This window comes from Raphanus sativus, chromosome 8 (assembly GCF_000801105.2).
Source record: "Raphanus sativus cultivar WK10039 chromosome 8, ASM80110v3, whole genome shotgun sequence".
NCBI lineage: Eukaryota > Viridiplantae > Streptophyta > Magnoliopsida > Brassicales > Brassicaceae > Raphanus > Raphanus sativus.
The window spans coordinates 3,226,392-3,243,372 of NC_079518.1; the positions used below are offsets into that span (position 1 = coordinate 3,226,392).

Consider the following 16,981-nt stretch of genomic DNA (forward strand, 5'->3'; position numbering starts at 1 on the left):
ATTCACATACTCAAATGCCAGTAAACATGGACTGAGACACAGAGACGTTCAGAGACCCATTAGGCCCAAGTGTAGAAACCAACCCTAATCCATTTTTGTTGTCTCTAATATAAATTGCCGCCACCTCTATCGTCACGTTTTCTCCTTCGCATTTCCGCCTCCCTCGAAAAACCCTAGTTCCCAGACACCAACAATGGCGGAAGGACTCGTTTTGAAAGGCACCATGCGCGCTCACACCGACATGGTCACCGCGATCGCCACCCCGATCGACAACTCAGACATCATCGTCTCCTCGTCCCGCGACAAATCCATCATCCTCTGGAAACTCACCAAAGACGACAAGTCCTACGGCGTCGCCCAGAGGCGCCTCACCGGCCACTCGCACTTCGTCGAGGACGTCGTCCTCTCCTCCGACGGCCAGTTCGCTCTCTCCGGAAGCTGGGACGGCGAGCTCCGTCTCTGGGACCTCGCCGCCGGAGTCTCGACTCGCCGGTTCGTCGGACACACCAAGGACGTTCTCTCCGTCGCGTTCTCGCTCGACAACCGTCAGATCGTGTCTGCCTCTCGCGACCGTACGATCAAGCTCTGGAACACTCTCGGCGAGTGTAAGTACACCATCGCGGAAGGAGGAGGTGAGGGGCACGGTGACTGGGTGAGCTGCGTTAGGTTCAGCCCCAACACTCTCCAGCCGACGATTGTGTCGGCGTCGTGGGACAAGACCGTGAAAGTTTGGAACTTGGCGAACTGTAAGCTCAGGTCGACTCTTGCGGGTCACGGTGGGTATGTGAACACTGTTGCTGTTTCGCCTGATGGTTCTCTGTGCGCGAGTGGAGGGAAAGACGGTGTGGTGTTGCTGTGGGATTTGGCTGAGGGGAAGAAGCTTTACTCTCTTGAAGCCAACTCTGTGATCCACGCGCTCTGCTTTAGCCCTAATAGGTACTGGCTCTGTGCTGCGACTGAGCAGGGTATTAAGATTTGGGATCTTGAGAGCAAGAGCGTTGTTGAGGACTTGAAGGTTGATTTGAAGGCTGAGGCTGAGAAGTCTGATGGAAGTGGTACTGCTGGCAACAAAAGGAAGGTACAGACATACTTCTTTATGGTTTGGTTATATGTTACTTTTGTATAGGTCGATAATACCTGATGATTCAAGTAATACTGTTGCTTGATGATAGCATTTACACTTGTATAGCATCTGTTAATAGCAAATGTCAAAGTTCATTGATATTGTTTTAGTGGATTGATATAAAGATTCTGTCTTGTTGGAATTTATAACTAGATTGCTTAGGTCAGTGTTTAAATGGTTTCCCAAGTGTCTATACATGAGTTTACATTGAAATGGTTTTGTTTGTTGGCGTGGATAGGTAATTTACTGCACCAGCCTGAACTGGAGTGCGGATGGAAGCACGTTGTTCAGTGGTTATACCGATGGAGTTATCCGAGTTTGGGGTATTGGCCGCTACTAGTTATATCCAATCGCTTTGCTCTTCTCTGTTTGGATCTTTTTATGTATCACTTGTTTTTTCAGCAAACTCTAATACCCCCGAGATTTTGCAAGGATGTTTTTGTTTTATGTCAAACAACTCTAGGTTTGGATCTTTTATATGTTTGTGATGGTTTTGATTAAATCCAATTTCGAGCCATTTGATTTTTCTTTGATAAGCTAACGAAATGGTCGAATAGATTTATCACATTTGTATTGAGGTAAGACAATCTTCTTCTCTTTAAGAAGCCTACAAGAAACTGATGAAAATGTTACTCTTATGACTCGTATCCTCCCTAGCAAATTGACATGAACACTGTGTGGGCAGTACGCAAGATAGTTTCCCTTCAACCAATTAGAACGCCATTGATACAGCTGAACAGGCGCTGCTTATAATGCTGACGTGGAGTCTGTTCTGTTTAATTAACTCCCGCCATGTCTTTTTCGCGCCCTTAAAAAACTTTATAATTTACTTTTTTTTTTTCTATTAATAACTTTTTTTATACACTCAACTCTCTCGGAAGCGAGACGACAAAAGAAAAAACATTTAGGACAAAACCAAAAGAACCCTAATAAAAGAGAGAGGCAGAGCAAGAAGATAAGAGAGCTAAAAGCAGGAGAAAATGGGGATAAAGGATCTTCTCAGATTCATGAAACCTTACATTCTTCCCATTCACATCCAGAAATACGCAGGAACACGAGTAACACCAACTTATCCCATTCTCTTTACTTTATGCTTTTGTTCTTTTAAAACATTTCTGGGTAAATCTTTTTCAAAAAAAAAAAAACATTTCTGGGTAAATCTCCATAAAAAAAATCAAGTCTTTTGAAGTAATGAGCTTACACAATTTCGTATTTTCCAGGTGGGAATCGATGCGTATTCATGGCTACACAAAGGAGGTAAGCTTCATGCGCTCTTAATTTTGAAGAAAACAATTCATTTGTTGTTACTAAACCGTTTAATTGCAATCAAAGCCAAGAAACCTTGTTTTCGAATTAGATTCTGAGCTGAAGAATGAAAGATGAAATCAATCATCACATTTTTGTTTCATGACTTGATGTTGAACTTTTTGTTTCACAGCGTACTCATGCAGTATGGAGCTGTGTTTAGACACTGATGGGAAGAAAAAGCTGAGATACATTGATTACTTCATGGACAGAATCAATCTCCTTCAACACTATGAGATTACCCCAGTCGTTGTTCTTGATGGTGGTCGTATGCCCTGCAAGGCTGCCACTGGCGACGAACGCCAAAGGCAACTCTCTCTCTCTCTCTCTCTCTCTCTCTCTCTCTCTCTCTCTCTCTCTCTCTCTCTCTCTCTCTCTCTCTCTCTCTCTCTCTTGTTTTATCACATCTTCTCTAGCTCCTAAAGTCTATTTTTTTCATTCATCTTCTGTTTTTTATTATCAGGAAGCGAAAGGCAAACTTTGATGCTGCAATGGCGAAGCTTAAAGAAGGGAATGTTGGAGCAGCTGTTGAGTTTTTCCAGGTTCGTCGTTCTGCTCATTTCAATCGTTTAAGATCTATGTAACTGTTCGCCTTTGGAGTAACCATCACTGCTTATTTAGCAGCGATCGAGCTTTTTTCTCACTCCAATGGCTTTAGAGTTTCTTTCACTCTTCTAATTAGCTTCTGAAAGCTCCAGGATTTATCTTCTTTACTAGGAATACATTTTATCATCGCATAGTTTTTTGTGTCTAGACTCTAGACTCTAAAACTTGAACCAGTGTCATTACATTCTTCGAACATAGAACTATCCTCTTGAATCTCAGGTCTAGTTTGGCATTCTTTCTGTGTTTATATCTTTTTGTAGATTTTTGTAGAGATTAGGATATTGTGTGAGCTAATCCCTATTATAATACATGCAGAGAGCTGTTAGTGTAACATCATCCATGGCTCATCAATTGATTCAGGTATAAGTTTTTTTTATCAACCGAGTATACTTTTTAATTAAATATGAATCTTTTCTAGGGCCCTAACATATTTTCAGGTTCTGAAATCAGAAAACGTGGAATTTATCGTAGCTCCGTATGAGGCTGATGCTCAGCTAGCATACCTATCCAGCCTCGAACTGGAACAAGGCGGGATTGCTGCTGTTATTACCGAGGACAGTGACTTACTTGCCTATGGCTGCAAAGCTGTAAGATTTTTTTTTTTCCAACATACAATTAAACGAAGTTGAAGTGTTTCAAGATCATTGTGTGATATGTTTTGCTCAACATATGTATGGTAAAAAAGGTTATCTTTAAGATGGATCGGTACGGTAAAGGGGAGGAACTGATTCTAGATACTGTTTTTCAAGCCGTTGATCAGAAGCCTTCTTTCCAGAATTTTGATCAAGAGCTATTCACTGGTTGGTATTATTATCTACATTTTGGACCTTTGATCTGACTTATCTCTCCGAACATTGCATTTACACATTGTCTTTGGTTTTGGCTTTTTTTTTTCTATTCCAGCAATGTGCGTACTAGCTGGATGTGATTTTCTGCCCTCTGTTCCTGGTGTTGGCATCTCGAGGGCTCATGGATTCATCTCCAAATACCAGAGTGTTGAACGTGTAAGCATTTACTTGATGTGTTCATTAGTCCTTAAAGCAAAGAAAGCGTAAGACATTAAAATGTGAGGATGATGTAGGTTTTGTCAGTTCTCAAGACGAAAAAGGGCAAACTAGTTCCTGATGATTACTCCAACTCTCTGATGGAAGCAGTTTCAGTTTTTCAGTATGCTCGTGTGTAAGTAGTCAAATCTTACTAATGAACCATTCTTTTATCGTTCTTACATTATTATTCTCCTTTGATTAAATATGTTGCAGTTATGACTTTCATGCTAAGAAGCTCAAGCACTTGAAACCCCTCTCACAGAACCTCGTGAATTTATCAGTTGAAGAGCTTGAGTTCCTGGGACCGTATCCTTTTTCCTAAACATTATGTTCATCTATTTTACCAATTGTGTTCACCTTGACACGTTACACTTAACAGAGATCTCTCACCATCTGTTGCTGCTGCAATTGCTGAAGGGAATGTTGATCCCATAACCATGGAGGCTTTTAACCGCTTCTCGGTTTCCGAGAGACAACCGAAGAAGCCTGTCCCATCATTCAAGGAACAGGAAAAGGGAAGCTCCTTTTTGTTATTGCCTTTGTCCGAAAGTGAGGAAAGAATAAATCTCAAAAGAAGTGCAGGTGAAGCTGAGATCGGTCCAGAAACTGTTCTGGAGGCTCCAAAGTACTTCAAACAAGATTTAGATCTACACAAACTGATGTTGCCGCAGCCTGACAAGGATCATATGGTTATTCGGACCAGCAATCCCTCGCCGGCTCCGGATAACAATCCATTCAAGATCAGAAGAAAAACCGATGAAATCAAAATGGAAGAGTATGATTTGCAAGAACTCAAGGTTTCTTTTGAGACCAATGGTGAAGCAATGGATGTTACATCTCGAAAGGAGGTTACAATCGATTTGTCCAAGCTTGACGACTCTGTAATCAAACAAGACTCTGAGGAGAACATAGAGAAGAAAAGATCTGTGGATTCAAAAGATGTAGTTGAAATTCAAGGTCATGCCAACATGACTACAAAGAGAGTGCGTGGAGCAAAACCTAGAGCTGAGAGTTTCAAAGTGAAAACAAGCTATGACAAGAAGGCTAATAAGATCAACAAGAAAAGCAGTATATTAGATTTCTTTCATCCATTGTAATCTTATTTATCTTGTTCTTTAATATTTGTTTGTCATCTCTTCAAAATATGTATGAATTTTTTTACTTACTTACATAGTTCAATAGCAATTGAAAGAAAATAACAACCATTTATTTATATCTAAACACTCAAATACATAAAGCAAAACCCTAAACAACAAACCTAACTTGCTGAACACTCAAAAGCCTTTGAGCGAAAAACACAACCATTTATTTGTATCTAAAAAACGACCTACCTTGCCGAACACTCTTCAACACTTGGGAAGATCACGAGGAGGACGAAGCAGAGTCTGCGAAGGAAGAGGCCCATCTTTAACGATAAAGCCCATAGCCAACCCCCAAGAGGTATGCTGCTCGAGATGACAGTGAATAAACCAAACTCCCGGATTATCCGCGTTTATCCTGATCGCCGCCCACCCTCCCGTCGGCACGGCGATCGTGTTCCTCTCCGGCGGATCCACCAAGTTGTACCTAACCGGATCCTTCTCTTCGTCGAAGTTCCCGAACCCTCTCCCGACCACGAAGAAGTTGTGTCCGTGCACGTGCAGCGGATGGTTCTCGACGTTCAAGAAACTCGTCCCTTGGAACACGATCTCCAGCCTCGCTCCGAAGTCCACCTCGAAGAGCTTGGTCCCGAACTCGGTGTTCATGTTCTCCGACACGGGGTTGACTCCCGTGAAGTCGAATCTGCTCGGCGGTTTCTCCGGGAAGTCGAGCGTGAACACACCTCTGCTCTGTTTCCTGTAGTAGCTCTCTAGGATTGAGATGGGGGGTCTGATGAACGAGACGTTGTTCATCGACGCGAAGAATCTCTTCCCGTCGTATCCGGAACAAGTTTGATTCTCAGGGCAGTTTTGGAGGTTGAGGCTGATCGTGGTGACCACGCGCTTGTCGATCGCGGTCGGGACTTTGCAGGGGTACTTATCCGACCCGAGGCTCTTGATGCTGTCGGAGAATCTCGTCGCGAACTTCGTGTCAAGCATGTCAGGGAGCACCGCGCGAGTAGACAGCGTCGTTTTGGTTAACCGGCGTCGGTTGTTGAGATGGTTTGCCGGTTTGGTTTTGTCGTTGGTGTTGTAGCGGAGGAAGCCGACGGTGGTGGAGTTGTTGAAGGGGAAGACGGATGTGACGTAAGGAGTTGCGGCGATGAGGAACTCTCCGCCGTCGGAGAGATGGTTGTTGGTGCGGAGGAGGAGGGTGGTGGTTTGACCAGGAGCGATCATGATTGCTTTTGTGTGAACCGGTTTGGTGTAAACCGCGTCGACTTCGACTACGGTTAGTGTGTGGTTCGATATAGCGAAGAAGAGCTCGTTGTTTAGAGCAGCGTTGATTATGCGGAGTATGTATGTTTTTCCCGCGTCCACGTTCGCCGTGAAAGTGTCTGAACAGGATTTTAAAAATTGTTTACGGTTATTAGAGATTCAAACCGGGTTTGGATTTGGAATTAAACCGTCTGTTCAAAGGATAAGACTGGGACCTTTGGTAGAGCAAGGGTAGAGTGGACCGGGAAGGCCGTTAAGTGTGTAAGCGTCGGAAACCTTAGCGCCAGCTCCTGTTTTCAACATCTCCTTTTCTACCTTGTCTACGTCATCATTCCACCATTCACCTGGTCGGCAAAAACCAAACCAAACTGAGTTAACTCGAACTCAAACCACCCAAACCAAAATTACAATACATATCGAAACCATTTGGTTAATGTTTTTAACTACCCGAATGATTTGTTTGGTTTTGTTTAAAACCGAACAGAGCAAAAAAAAAAAAAAAATGTGCTTAGATTGTCAATTTTTAATCAAATCCAAGTTTTTCTTCTTAATATTTTTTTCATAAATTTCCTTTTACTTTTTAAAAATTATATTGATTTTTGTTTTATATGTTTTGTAAATTGGTGTTAACGGATGTAAACTTGAACCAAGCTAAAATAACCTGAACAGAACACAAACTAAACTAGACTATAATTCCATGTGAATTCCATTTTTTAACAAAATAATTAACCGAACCAAACTCAAACCAAACCTAAAATCGAACCGAAATTCCCACCTTTACATTTCACAACTCAATCCATAATTATCCATTAGTTGAGCATCTACTTATTCATAACTTTACGTAAATTTTATATGTATGATCCCGTTTCCTAAAGTTAAAGGTGATAAGCTTACATGATTTTAGTTTCGTTTATATTCATAGGAAGAAAAATTCATGTAACGAAAATTAATACATGACCAAATACCCTGTTTCTTCTGTTCACATACGCGGTTTGGTCTTTCTTTGTTTCAAATTTTGACAAAATTATAGATTTGAGCGATAAGAAAACAAACAAATAGTTATATATCGTACCGAGAATAATGGGAATTTCGGATTGGATGTGGCTGCCGGAGAATGGGTAAGGTTGACGCGGATAGATGATGAAGGCACCGTAGACGGAGGCGCGTTGCCATGAGTGATGAGCATGCCAAAGGAGTGTGCCTCTTTGGTCTTCCACTTTGAACCTATATGTATATGATTGTTTCGATCTTATTGGACACTGCGTAATGTAAGCCGGTCCATCTGCCCAACCGCTCCGGTATTGCCTTAACCCATGCCTACTCACAAACCCCACAAACAAAACCAAGGTAATTAATAAACTCACATTAAGTAAGTTAGCATAATGTTTAACGCGGTTAAATCATGCATGCATGATATTTATTATTTACCAATGAATAGTTGTATTGTGAGCAATCCGGTTAGTCACTTTGATTTCTACGGTGTCACCTTCGTGAACCACCACCGCCGGCCCAGGGTATTGTCCGTTCACCGTTAAAAGTTGTTTAGTGTGGCATAATCGAGTTACCTTCTTCCATTCAACCTACGAACCCCCAAGAACCAAAATTATATAATAATGTAAATGTTACGATTACGATAAACTATATATCATATATCACAGGACTCTTATATATGTCACCAAGTGTCGTTTACTCAACTTAAAAATCACTCTAAGATTACATACATATTGTTTATAGTTTTTTGGAATTTTTAATATGATCGCCATCCAAAAATACAGTTATACTAGTAAATAAAATGAAACTGATTCTCCTTATAATTTGCTTACATTAAAGTGAAATCGACGGGTGGTTGAAGCCGAACAATAAGGGAGAAGAGTTGCAAAAAGAACCAGAAAGGTCGAAATCATTAGAAACCCGAAAGTCTTCATTTTCTTTATATAGAAATAAGTCTGTTCTTCTTTGTTTTTTTCTTAGCTTCACTTAGCTATGATTCTTGATTAAGATGTTAATGTGGATATTCCTTTATATAGGATCACACCTGGTTTCCTTTCTAGTTTAAATGATTTTTTTATGACAAATCTGTTAAAGTACCGATATTTTCAAAAGTTTTGAGAAACCCCAATAAGATGATTTTCTCTGCCCAATAAAATACCATGCATGAAAAAGATAAAGGAGAAAAATAATTTCAAGTATATGTATTTTCAATAGTTACGGGTGAGTTTTCTTACATTATTGGATCGGTAGGTGAGAGTGCCACGTACGAGAAAGATTTTTTTTGTTAAAGGATTTTCGTAAGTACGAGAAAGTTAACCACTTGTAATATGTTTCGGAGATTCCAAATATCTCATTTACAGGATTTATTCATAAGATTATGTAAACTATAAACTAGCCCAAATTTTAGCAAAAAAAAAAAGAAACTATAAACTAGCCATTTCCAAATGATTTAGTGCTATTAAAATATTATAATATTCTGGTATAAAATAACTAACTGCATTGGAATTATATTTTAGATTTCTACTACATAGGATTTATTTATTTTCTCCAACGATCCATAAGTTATGTGACTTCCTATAGACTAGACATCACCAATTAACCATACTGATTTGATCAAAGCTAACTTCATCTTGTGTTCAGATTGGTTGCTTTCTGTAACGGTTTGTCTCTATTCTCGACCAGTCTCATCATATCTCAGACACCTGTTTTTTTTTGGTAAAGCACCCAATCATTCTCTTGTTCACCAAACTTCCCTCAATTTGAATCTAACCTTCTCGTTCAACTTGCTCATTTATTTAAGCCAGTCATTCCTCGTAGCTTTTGTCACGTTGAGTCTCTGTTTGATAGTTTAAGATGTGAGTCTTATAATTAAATGTAGAACAATACTTAGGTTCACCCCTGAAGTGAACTTATGAATTCACTTCTTTCCTTATTTCAATCATATTACCATAAATATTAATGTCACATAAATAAATAAATTATAAATTCCAAATGAAATAAACTTTAAATCATAAACTCTAAATTCGAACCCTAAAACCAAATCTTAGATCTTAATTTTAAACCCTAAACCCTAAAACCAAACCTATACCCTAAACCCAAACTATATACCCTAAATCCTAAATCTAAATTTAAATCCTAGACCTTAAACTCAAACCATAAACTCTAAACCCAAACTCCAAACTCTAAACCCTAAACCCAAACTCTAAACCCTAAATCCTAAACCTTCAACCCAAACTGTAAACCATAAACCCGAATTCTATACCCTAAAATGTATTTGAAAATACATTTGATGATCATTAACCCAAAGGTATTTGAAAATTTTGGGTTTATAGTTTACAGTTTGGGTTTAAGGTTTAGGATTTAGGGTTTAGAGTTTGGGTTTAGGGTTTGGGTTTAGAGTTTATAGTTTGGATTTAGGGTTTATGGTTTGAGTTTAGATCTAGAATTTAAATTTAGATTTAAGATTTATCGTATATAGTTTGGGTTTAAGGTATAGGTTTGGGTTTAGGGTTTAGGGTTTGGTTTAAAATTTAAGATCTAAGATTTGGGTTTAGGGTTCGAATTTATAATTTATGATTTATGATTTAAAGTTTATTCTTTTGTAATTTATAATTTATTTATTTATGTGACATTAATATTTATGGCAATATGATTGAAATAAGGAAAGCGGTGAATTCATAAGTTCACCTCAGGGGTGAACCTAAGTATTTTTCTTAAATGTATCACTAGCAAGTTGATGTAACAAAAACGTATAGCACTAACAAATCTAAACCAAAAAGTAATTATATAATAACACCAACTTGATTTGATCAAAAAAAAAGCACCAACTTGAATTCAATATTTTATTCCGTTAAATTGACTATAAGTCAACATAATTGTGTTAATATCCTAATTTTTCTAAACGGATTGACGATAGTCACTTCATTTTTTTTATAAGATTTCACATATCCTCGTTTGTGTTTCCTATTGAAATTTACCGGGTCTGGCTATAAAACCATTTCTACCGATTGATGGCGAGAGTCTAGAAAGAAAAAATGATCATTTCACTTGTATTCCATACTGGTTAGCCATTAATGACCGCTTGATACTACATTTATTTTAGACAAATAATAACGTCATTTGTTAGCTCGTGAACGATGACAAACAATCTCGTTAGGAAAAAACAAAGTACTCATGCGATTTTACATATAATATCACAACTTCACAAGTGGAACATCTTGGTATTTGACCCTTCTGAAAAAGAAAAGCACATGTAATAATATGGGTACGTAAAAGTTGTCTACTTTAGTGGATATCAATTCAGGACTTGTGGTGGGGGTAGAATTAAACTCACATATGTAAAATGCGTGTCCAAGAACGAAGCTAGTAAAGAGAGCAGCCATATATTTCAAAAACTAGTGTATTTCTTAAGTTCTTAACTATATATATCTGAAAGCCAATTTGTTATTTGAAAAATTTATGGAAGTTGTTTTGTGGTGCATTGGATTTTACCACAACGTTCTTTATGTATTTTCATTTGCATAATACTCAAAAAAATCTTAATATTTTGTGGGAGTTTCCTATGGAAAATTAAGTTCACATTGTATTTGACGAGATACTTTTCGAAGTCTTTTTAAAAGAAAATTATTGAGACTTTATTTGGTCGATAAAGTGATAGATCAATGGGTTGGTGTGACTGTGAGCCATATGATAGAAGAAATCAGATAGGACTATATTGCAAAAATTTACTAAGCTCAATGCAAAACACATGAACACATAGTACTTATATAACATATATACTAAAATTGCAAGTCTCCTTTTCATTTCATTACAGAAGACAACTTTTACTAACTTCGACGCAGATGCCATGCAACCATATATCACATGAGTGTGTGTATATATATATGACACTGGTGAGCGCAAAAGAAAAGTGTTTTGAACTCCAAAGTTGAGTAATATATAAAAATCTTCAAATGAAGTTGTGGTGTTTAGAACGCTTAATTAGAGCAGAATCATCCATTCTCATTTTAAATTTCTCAACAATAAGTTTTCATTATTTTAGTATATAGCATAAGTAAATAATTGGATATTAATTGTTGTAATAAAAAGTGTTTTTTGCTAAAAAGGATTTGTATCAAAAGTAATTTATTAAATGCCAAATGATAATTAAAAAACCTTTCTCAACATTTCTCCTACTTTTTCATTTTCAGTTTTCATTTTATTTTTTAAATACTCTACAAAATCTTCCTAATAGAAAACGTTTTATGGAATTTACCATTTTGAAAACGTTTATTAAAATTCCACTAGTATAAGTGAAGAGTTTTGTGATAGCTTTCCATTACGATATGATGAAGAAACCCATTATTTTCCTGGTAGTCAAAATTTGAAGTCAAATTCCGGAATGTGGCGGCGTGATTATCATAACCTAAAGTATAAAGTTATACATTTTTACTTTTAAACGTTTACAAATTTAATTAGTATTTATAATAAATTACAAAAATCAATTGTAGCCTAATTGCTTAACTAATTTGGCGTTTTATGTATTATGGATGGATCTAGAAATATTTTCCATAACATATATATAAAACAGTGTTGAATACATTTATAAAATTGGATTATTAACAGAGGTAGTATTGAAAATTAGTACATAAATACCTAAATTTTAAAATTCATGTGGGCACCTGCCCCTCCCATACATAACTTATTGTCGCTCCTGATTATGGACTTGAGCCTGGAAAATTCTATTCGCTTTTGCATAATGAGGCTCGACTTCGGGGTTGGTGGACAAGCTCCTAAGAACAGTTCCACTGCTTAATAAATTCATTTGATTTTTTAAATATTATTAATATTTTTAGAAAAGTTAGACTATTGGTAAAAAGGCATATTAGAAAAGCTCTGAATCTGCCGGGTCGTTCGTAGCCAAGTGGTTACTGAGCTCTGCCTTCGGGCCCTGGCGTGAGGGGTTCGATCCCTCCTTACCTCAGTTTGAGGATTAAAGGTCCAAAGTGACCCAAGTTGACAAAAAAAAAAAAAAGAAAAGCTCTGAATCTGATAAAAGTTCTAACAGTTTCCGAAAATATATTTTTCTCTTACTCTTTTTTCTAATTCTTTTGGGTGAAATAGTAGGGAGCAAAGTGCTTTAACTCACTTTACTCTTTTAACATTATTTCAGACCAATGATCTAATCAAATAATTCTGTTTTTGTCGTTATGAGATTAGACCAATAATTTTATCATTCGATAATGGTTATCATATTAGACAAAAAGTATAATAATACAATTTAGATTTTGACTACTAATAAACAATAGATCCTTTAGCTTAGTCTTCGTCACTAGAAAGCCAACTAACACAGCATTATGTCTGCTAATTTTTTATTATTTAATTTTCAAAAAGGCCAGTATTATCCTCCGGTTTATTATATAGAACCCAATATTCCGGTTTCACCTCAACCGGTTAGATACGACCACACAAAATGGCACTGAAGTACACGCTAGAATCGGTAAAACCAGTTTGTATAAAAAGGATAAAACAAAAATTACATGGAGATCGATGTTCTTGTTCAAAGTTCTCATTCTTACCCCAAACTTTTAAATACAACAAATCAAACCCCAACCACGAAGATAGTTGTGGAAGAAGGGAGCAGAAAATATGGAGAAAAACCAATTTTCTCACCATAAATTTTCGCCAAAATCGAAAAAAACTAAATTTATTTTAAGAATTATGAAGAGAAGCAACTCTATCAGTAAGCTCTGCAACTGTTTCATCATCTCCTTCCTCAGCTATGGTGTCCTGCAAAACAACAGTAAGTAAACTCCAACTTCATGTTCTTTTTAAGATCCTCTGTTTTTGTTTTATCAATCTTTCTTTACTTAACTAACTAACTAACTAACCTTTGTGTCGGTTTTAGACTGGACATTGATGCATTTAGAACCGCTGATGCTGGCACTCTTCATGAGGCTACGAGCACTGTAACCTCCTCCACTCTCTGCTTCCTCAGACTCCAAGGTCGAAGCCACAGCAGCTGCTGCTCTTCTCTCAACATCACTGCTTCCTTCTGAAGCTTCACCATTCGGACCAGGAACTCTCTCTCTGCAACACCACAATCACAAAGAAGCTTTTCAGAGAAAGAGAGAGAGAGAGAGCAAAGCTAGAGATTCTGTGAAAAGACATTACCTTGGTAACGAAGCATGATGTCTATGAAGTGCAGTACTTCTTCCTCCTCCTGCTCCCGCCCCTGGTTTACCTTGATTCTCTTCAAGATAAGCAAACTGCCTCTTGAATCGATCAACCCCACTGCGTAAACAACCAAAGATCATCATCCATTACATAACTTTTTTTGTTTGTTTCAGGATTTATATAGTTTATGAGCTGTTAAATTAGCTAACCTAGGGTACATGAAGCTAAGCTGATCACCACCACGCTTGTATTCCTCCAACATCTGAGGATGATATTCCAATATCTAATGTGTTTTTCACCAAAGAAAAGTGATTGTTAAAGAGCAGATAAACATAAGATGTGTTAGAAAGAATGCTATTTGTGTTTTTACCTCTCTGTAAATCAATTCTCTGACATCATCTTTGTTTAACTTCTTTCTCTCAAAATCAAACTCAAGCTTTGAGATTGGCTGCGTTGATGGTTCACGCTCTGAGTTCGACAGACCACTGAAGTATGGATCAGAGAGTGCCTGTAGATACCAAAAAACAAACAAATCAGAACAATGAACCATCAGAGTTTCTCAGTCTTGTGTTAAGAGAAAAACCTCCACACTTACATCTTCAGCTGATGCACGATCTTTAGGATCAAACGCAAGAAGGCGTTCAAGAAGCCTGAGAGCCAAAGGATCAGCTTTAGGGAACTTATGAGAGAAAGGAACTGGCTGTTTTTTCCTCATGCTGCTAAGGTATCTCCTCGCCTTTTCATTTCTAATCTGTCAAATTATCAAGATTGCAAAATCTCATTACTGACTCTCAAAGAGCTTTATAATTCAACTAGTTGAGTGTTAACTAACTTTTGATATGGACTCAGGCGGTGGCGTGCCGAGAAAGTCAGTCATAAGATCCAATTGGTGGACCACGTTTTTCCCGGGGAACAAAGGCTTACCCAATAGCATTTCAGCAAAAATGCAACCCACACTCCATATATCAATCGCAGGTGTATACTGAAACATGACATCATAAAGTTAACTTAGGTAGAGGTTAGCAGCTGAGTTCAGTGGAAAAAAAAAAGAATCATACTTTGGAGAAAAACGATCCACAGAGTTCAGGGGCACGATACCACCGAGTAGCTACATAATCCTACAGAACACACTGAAGGAGTTAAGAGAGAATCTGATGAGGCAGCTTTGTTGCATTAGATGTGACTGACTCACAGTCCAAAATATAGCGGTTGGTGCGTCGTTAAAAGAAACACGAGCGAGTCCAAAATCACATATCTTGAGTTTGCAATCAGCGTTAGCAAGAATGTTCTTTGGTTTCAAATCCCTATGAAACACATTAGCTGCAAAAAAACAAAACACTTTTTAAGTTACCTCAATGAGAATCCAAAGAGACCGAACACAATGTTGTAAAAACCAAGAAACTCAACCTGCGTGAACATACTTCAGACCACGGAGAAGCTGGTACAAGAAAAACTGATAATGCTCAGGAGTCAAATCATCGTTAGCCTTGATCACCTGATGGAGATCAGACTCCATCAGCTCAAAGACAACGTAAATATCCCGGAACTCTCTGCGGGAAGGAGGTAGCATGATGTGCTTGATCTCCACTACATCAGGATGACGAAGCAAGCGGAGCAACTTGATCTCTCTGAGAATCCTGGTGGCGTCGGAGACGTGGTCAAAGACATCGTTTATCTTCTTGATGGCGACTCTTTCGCGGGTGTGGGTGTCTAGAGCAGAAGCCACAACACCGTAGCTTCCTTTGCCAACGACTTCTTGAACCTCGTACCTGTTTGCTTCTCCGTACTCCGTGAAGAACTCAGTCTCCTGCACACCCTAATGAACTTGAAACTCATGATATGGATCAAAACAACACGATGATCAAACATTGTATCCTTTTGTGGCGCACGTAACATTAAGAGAACAATACCACACGCCACTCACATCTTAATTGAATTTTTTATCAGATCAAATCATCAGTACATTCCCAATCAAACACTCAATCATCACAAAACAAAAAAAATAGAAAGAACAATGTGATGTGACCAACCAAATGGAACACAAAAAAAATCACATTGCATCAATTTATTTAGTAAAGACAAGAGCATAAGACATTTAAAAGAACAAAACCACACAACAAAACACAACACGCCACTCACATCTTAGTTAAGTGTAATCAGATCAAATCATATCTACATTCTCAACCAAACAATCAATCATCACAAAACAAAAATAGAAAGAACGATGTAATAACCAATCAAATGGAACACAAAAAACCCCAACCAAACTCAGACAGAACATTATGGAGTACAAAAACAAACACGTAACTGAATGAGATGAGATCAAATCACATTCCCAACCAAACACTCAATCACCACGGAACAAAAATAGAAAAAAAAAGGAAGAGAAGGAGAAGAAAGGAACCTTCTTTTGAGGATCCATGGGTAAGTGATTACGTGTAGGAACCTTGATAAGCTTTAGCCCAGAGAAATCGAGATCTTCAGTAAGGATAAGCTCATTAGAATCTCCAGATTGATCGGGATTAGAAAAAGTATCAGACTTTATGTGTTGGTGATTATTATTATTATTGGAGGAAGAAGAAGAAGAAGAAGAAGAAGAAGAAGAAGAAGAAGGACGATGAAAAAGCCAACGACGAACACCGTCAACGAGATTTCCACCAACACCCATCTAAATGATAAAAAGATTAGTAATTTACGAAATTGGGTCTCCGAATCTCCTCTCAGCCAAACAATTCTCGTCAAGTCAGCGTCTTTCTCGCCTCCTCTCTCGATTCTCTCCTTCGATGTGTGTGTGGGGAGACCCATCTTCTTCCCTAATTGATTGGAGAGAGAAGTGTGAGAGAGGGAACAATTACATGTTCACATTTAAAACGTAAAAGTATTTCGACAGCCGGTTTGAATATAAACCGGTTTGTCCTAACCGGATTTAGGTTACCATAGTAAACTTTGTGATGTGGCCGTGTGGGCATGCATTTATTGTGTCTATGGGCTTTTTTGTTGTGGGGCATACAAGAAGTATGTTATCCATGTTTTCTTTTGTTTTGTCAGGAATTAAGGAAATAATTTTACTTCGACTAAATAATTATATTTTTGTTTTTCGCATCTAAAATATTTTTTACTTGAATTAAATAATTATATTTTTGTTTTCACAACTAAAATAATTTTATCGATTAAAACAAGTGGACATATTCAAACCATCAAATGCAACATGACAAAATAAAATACTCTAATGATGAAATTCAAATTAAAATACTCTAATTATGAAACGCTTGATCCGAGGAGATCAAGCGGCGTCTTGATCCATGACCGTGTCGATGATGTCGTCATTTTCCATCATGAGCTGAGCAGGAGTCTGGCTTGGCCTGATGAAAGTGCCGTTAAAGATGAAGCTGAGAGTG

General features: G+C 37.9%; 4 protein-coding genes across 5 annotated transcripts; 2 read left to right on the plus strand and 2 right to left on the minus strand.

Annotated features, from left to right (window-relative positions):
• The first annotated feature begins 132 nt into the window (after positions 1–132).
• On the plus strand, positions 133–1,640 carry LOC130498378 (receptor for activated C kinase 1A-like). Its single transcript, XM_056991703.1, has 2 exons — positions 133–1,078; positions 1,362–1,640. Exons 1-2 carry the CDS (start codon positions 194–196, stop codon positions 1,461–1,463), a joined length of 987 nt encoding a protein of 328 aa, XP_056847683.1. The 5' UTR covers positions 133–193; the 3' UTR covers positions 1,464–1,640.
• A 362-nt stretch (positions 1,641–2,002) lies between these two features.
• On the plus strand, positions 2,003–5,258 carry LOC108821748 (exonuclease 1). Its single transcript, XM_018594740.2, has 11 exons — positions 2,003–2,181; positions 2,344–2,380; positions 2,562–2,736; positions 2,892–2,970; positions 3,350–3,394; positions 3,472–3,621; positions 3,720–3,834; positions 3,938–4,038; positions 4,116–4,213; positions 4,294–4,386; positions 4,460–5,258. Exons 1-11 carry the CDS (start codon positions 2,104–2,106, stop codon positions 5,175–5,177), a joined length of 1,689 nt encoding a protein of 562 aa, XP_018450242.2. The 5' UTR covers positions 2,003–2,103; the 3' UTR covers positions 5,178–5,258.
• Positions 5,259–5,264: 6 nt separating this feature from the next.
• LOC108821747 (laccase-1) lies at positions 5,265–8,413 on the minus strand. Its single transcript, XM_018594739.2, has 5 exons — positions 8,261–8,413; positions 7,866–8,017; positions 7,510–7,754; positions 6,653–6,781; positions 5,265–6,556 (listed from the first exon to the last, which is right to left on the minus strand). The coding sequence occupies exons 1-5, from the start codon at positions 8,360–8,362 to the stop codon at positions 5,427–5,429; spliced, it is 1,758 nt and encodes a 585-aa protein (XP_018450241.1). The 5' UTR covers positions 8,363–8,413; the 3' UTR covers positions 5,265–5,426.
• Positions 8,414–12,903: 4,490 nt separating this feature from the next.
• On the minus strand, positions 12,904–16,423 carry LOC108821746 (mitogen-activated protein kinase 8). Of its 2 annotated transcripts, none has more exons than XM_018594738.2 (11): positions 15,988–16,423; positions 14,991–15,390; positions 14,776–14,903; positions 14,642–14,701; positions 14,416–14,565; positions 14,179–14,334; positions 13,954–14,091; positions 13,793–13,866; positions 13,581–13,700; positions 13,298–13,496; positions 12,904–13,196 (listed from the first exon to the last, which is right to left on the minus strand). In XM_018594738.2, the coding sequence occupies exons 1-11, from the start codon at positions 16,249–16,251 to the stop codon at positions 13,119–13,121; spliced, it is 1,767 nt and encodes a 588-aa protein (XP_018450240.1). In that variant the 5' UTR covers positions 16,252–16,423; the 3' UTR covers positions 12,904–13,118. The 2 variants fall into 2 exon arrangements, with proteins under 2 accessions (XP_018450240.1, XP_018450239.1); XM_018594737.2 differs by having other exon boundaries at positions 14,991–15,399.
• Positions 16,424–16,981: the final 558 nt, after the last annotated feature.

Coding starts and splice junctions, on each gene's coding strand:
- LOC130498378 (XM_056991703.1), top strand. CDS start 194: ATGGCGGAAGGACTCGTTTTGAAAGGCACCATGCGCGCTCACACCGAC. Junction 1,079..1,361: donor CTGCTGGCAACAAAAGGAAG/GTACAGACATAC, acceptor TGGCGTGGATAG/GTAATTTACTGCACCAGCCT.
- LOC108821748 (XM_018594740.2), top strand. CDS start 2,104: ATGGGGATAAAGGATCTTCTCAGATTCATGAAACCTTACATTCTTCCC. Junction 2,971..3,349: donor CAGCTGTTGAGTTTTTCCAG/GTTCGTCGTTCT, acceptor TAATACATGCAG/AGAGCTGTTAGTGTAACATC. Junction 4,214..4,293: donor GTTTTTCAGTATGCTCGTGT/GTAAGTAGTCAA, acceptor AATATGTTGCAG/TTATGACTTTCATGCTAAGA.
- LOC108821747 (XM_018594739.2), bottom strand. CDS start 8,362: ATGAAGACTTTCGGGTTTCTAATGATTTCGACCTTTCTGGTTCTTTTT. Junction 8,018..8,260: donor CCCGTCGATTTCACTTTAAT/GTAAGCAAATTA, acceptor GGGGGTTCGTAG/GTTGAATGGAAGAAGGTAAC. Junction 7,755..7,865: donor CACAATACAACTATTCATTG/GTAAATAATAAA, acceptor GTTTGTGAGTAG/GCATGGGTTAAGGCAATACC.
- LOC108821746 (XM_018594737.2), bottom strand. CDS start 16,251: ATGGGTGTTGGTGGAAATCTCGTTGACGGTGTTCGTCGTTGGCTTTTT. Junction 14,566..14,641: donor GTGGATCGTTTTTCTCCAAA/GTATGATTCTTT, acceptor GTCATGTTTCAG/TATACACCTGCGATTGATAT. Junction 13,197..13,297: donor AGTCTAAAACCGACACAAAG/GTTAGTTAGTTA, acceptor GTTGTTTTGCAG/GACACCATAGCTGAGGAAGG.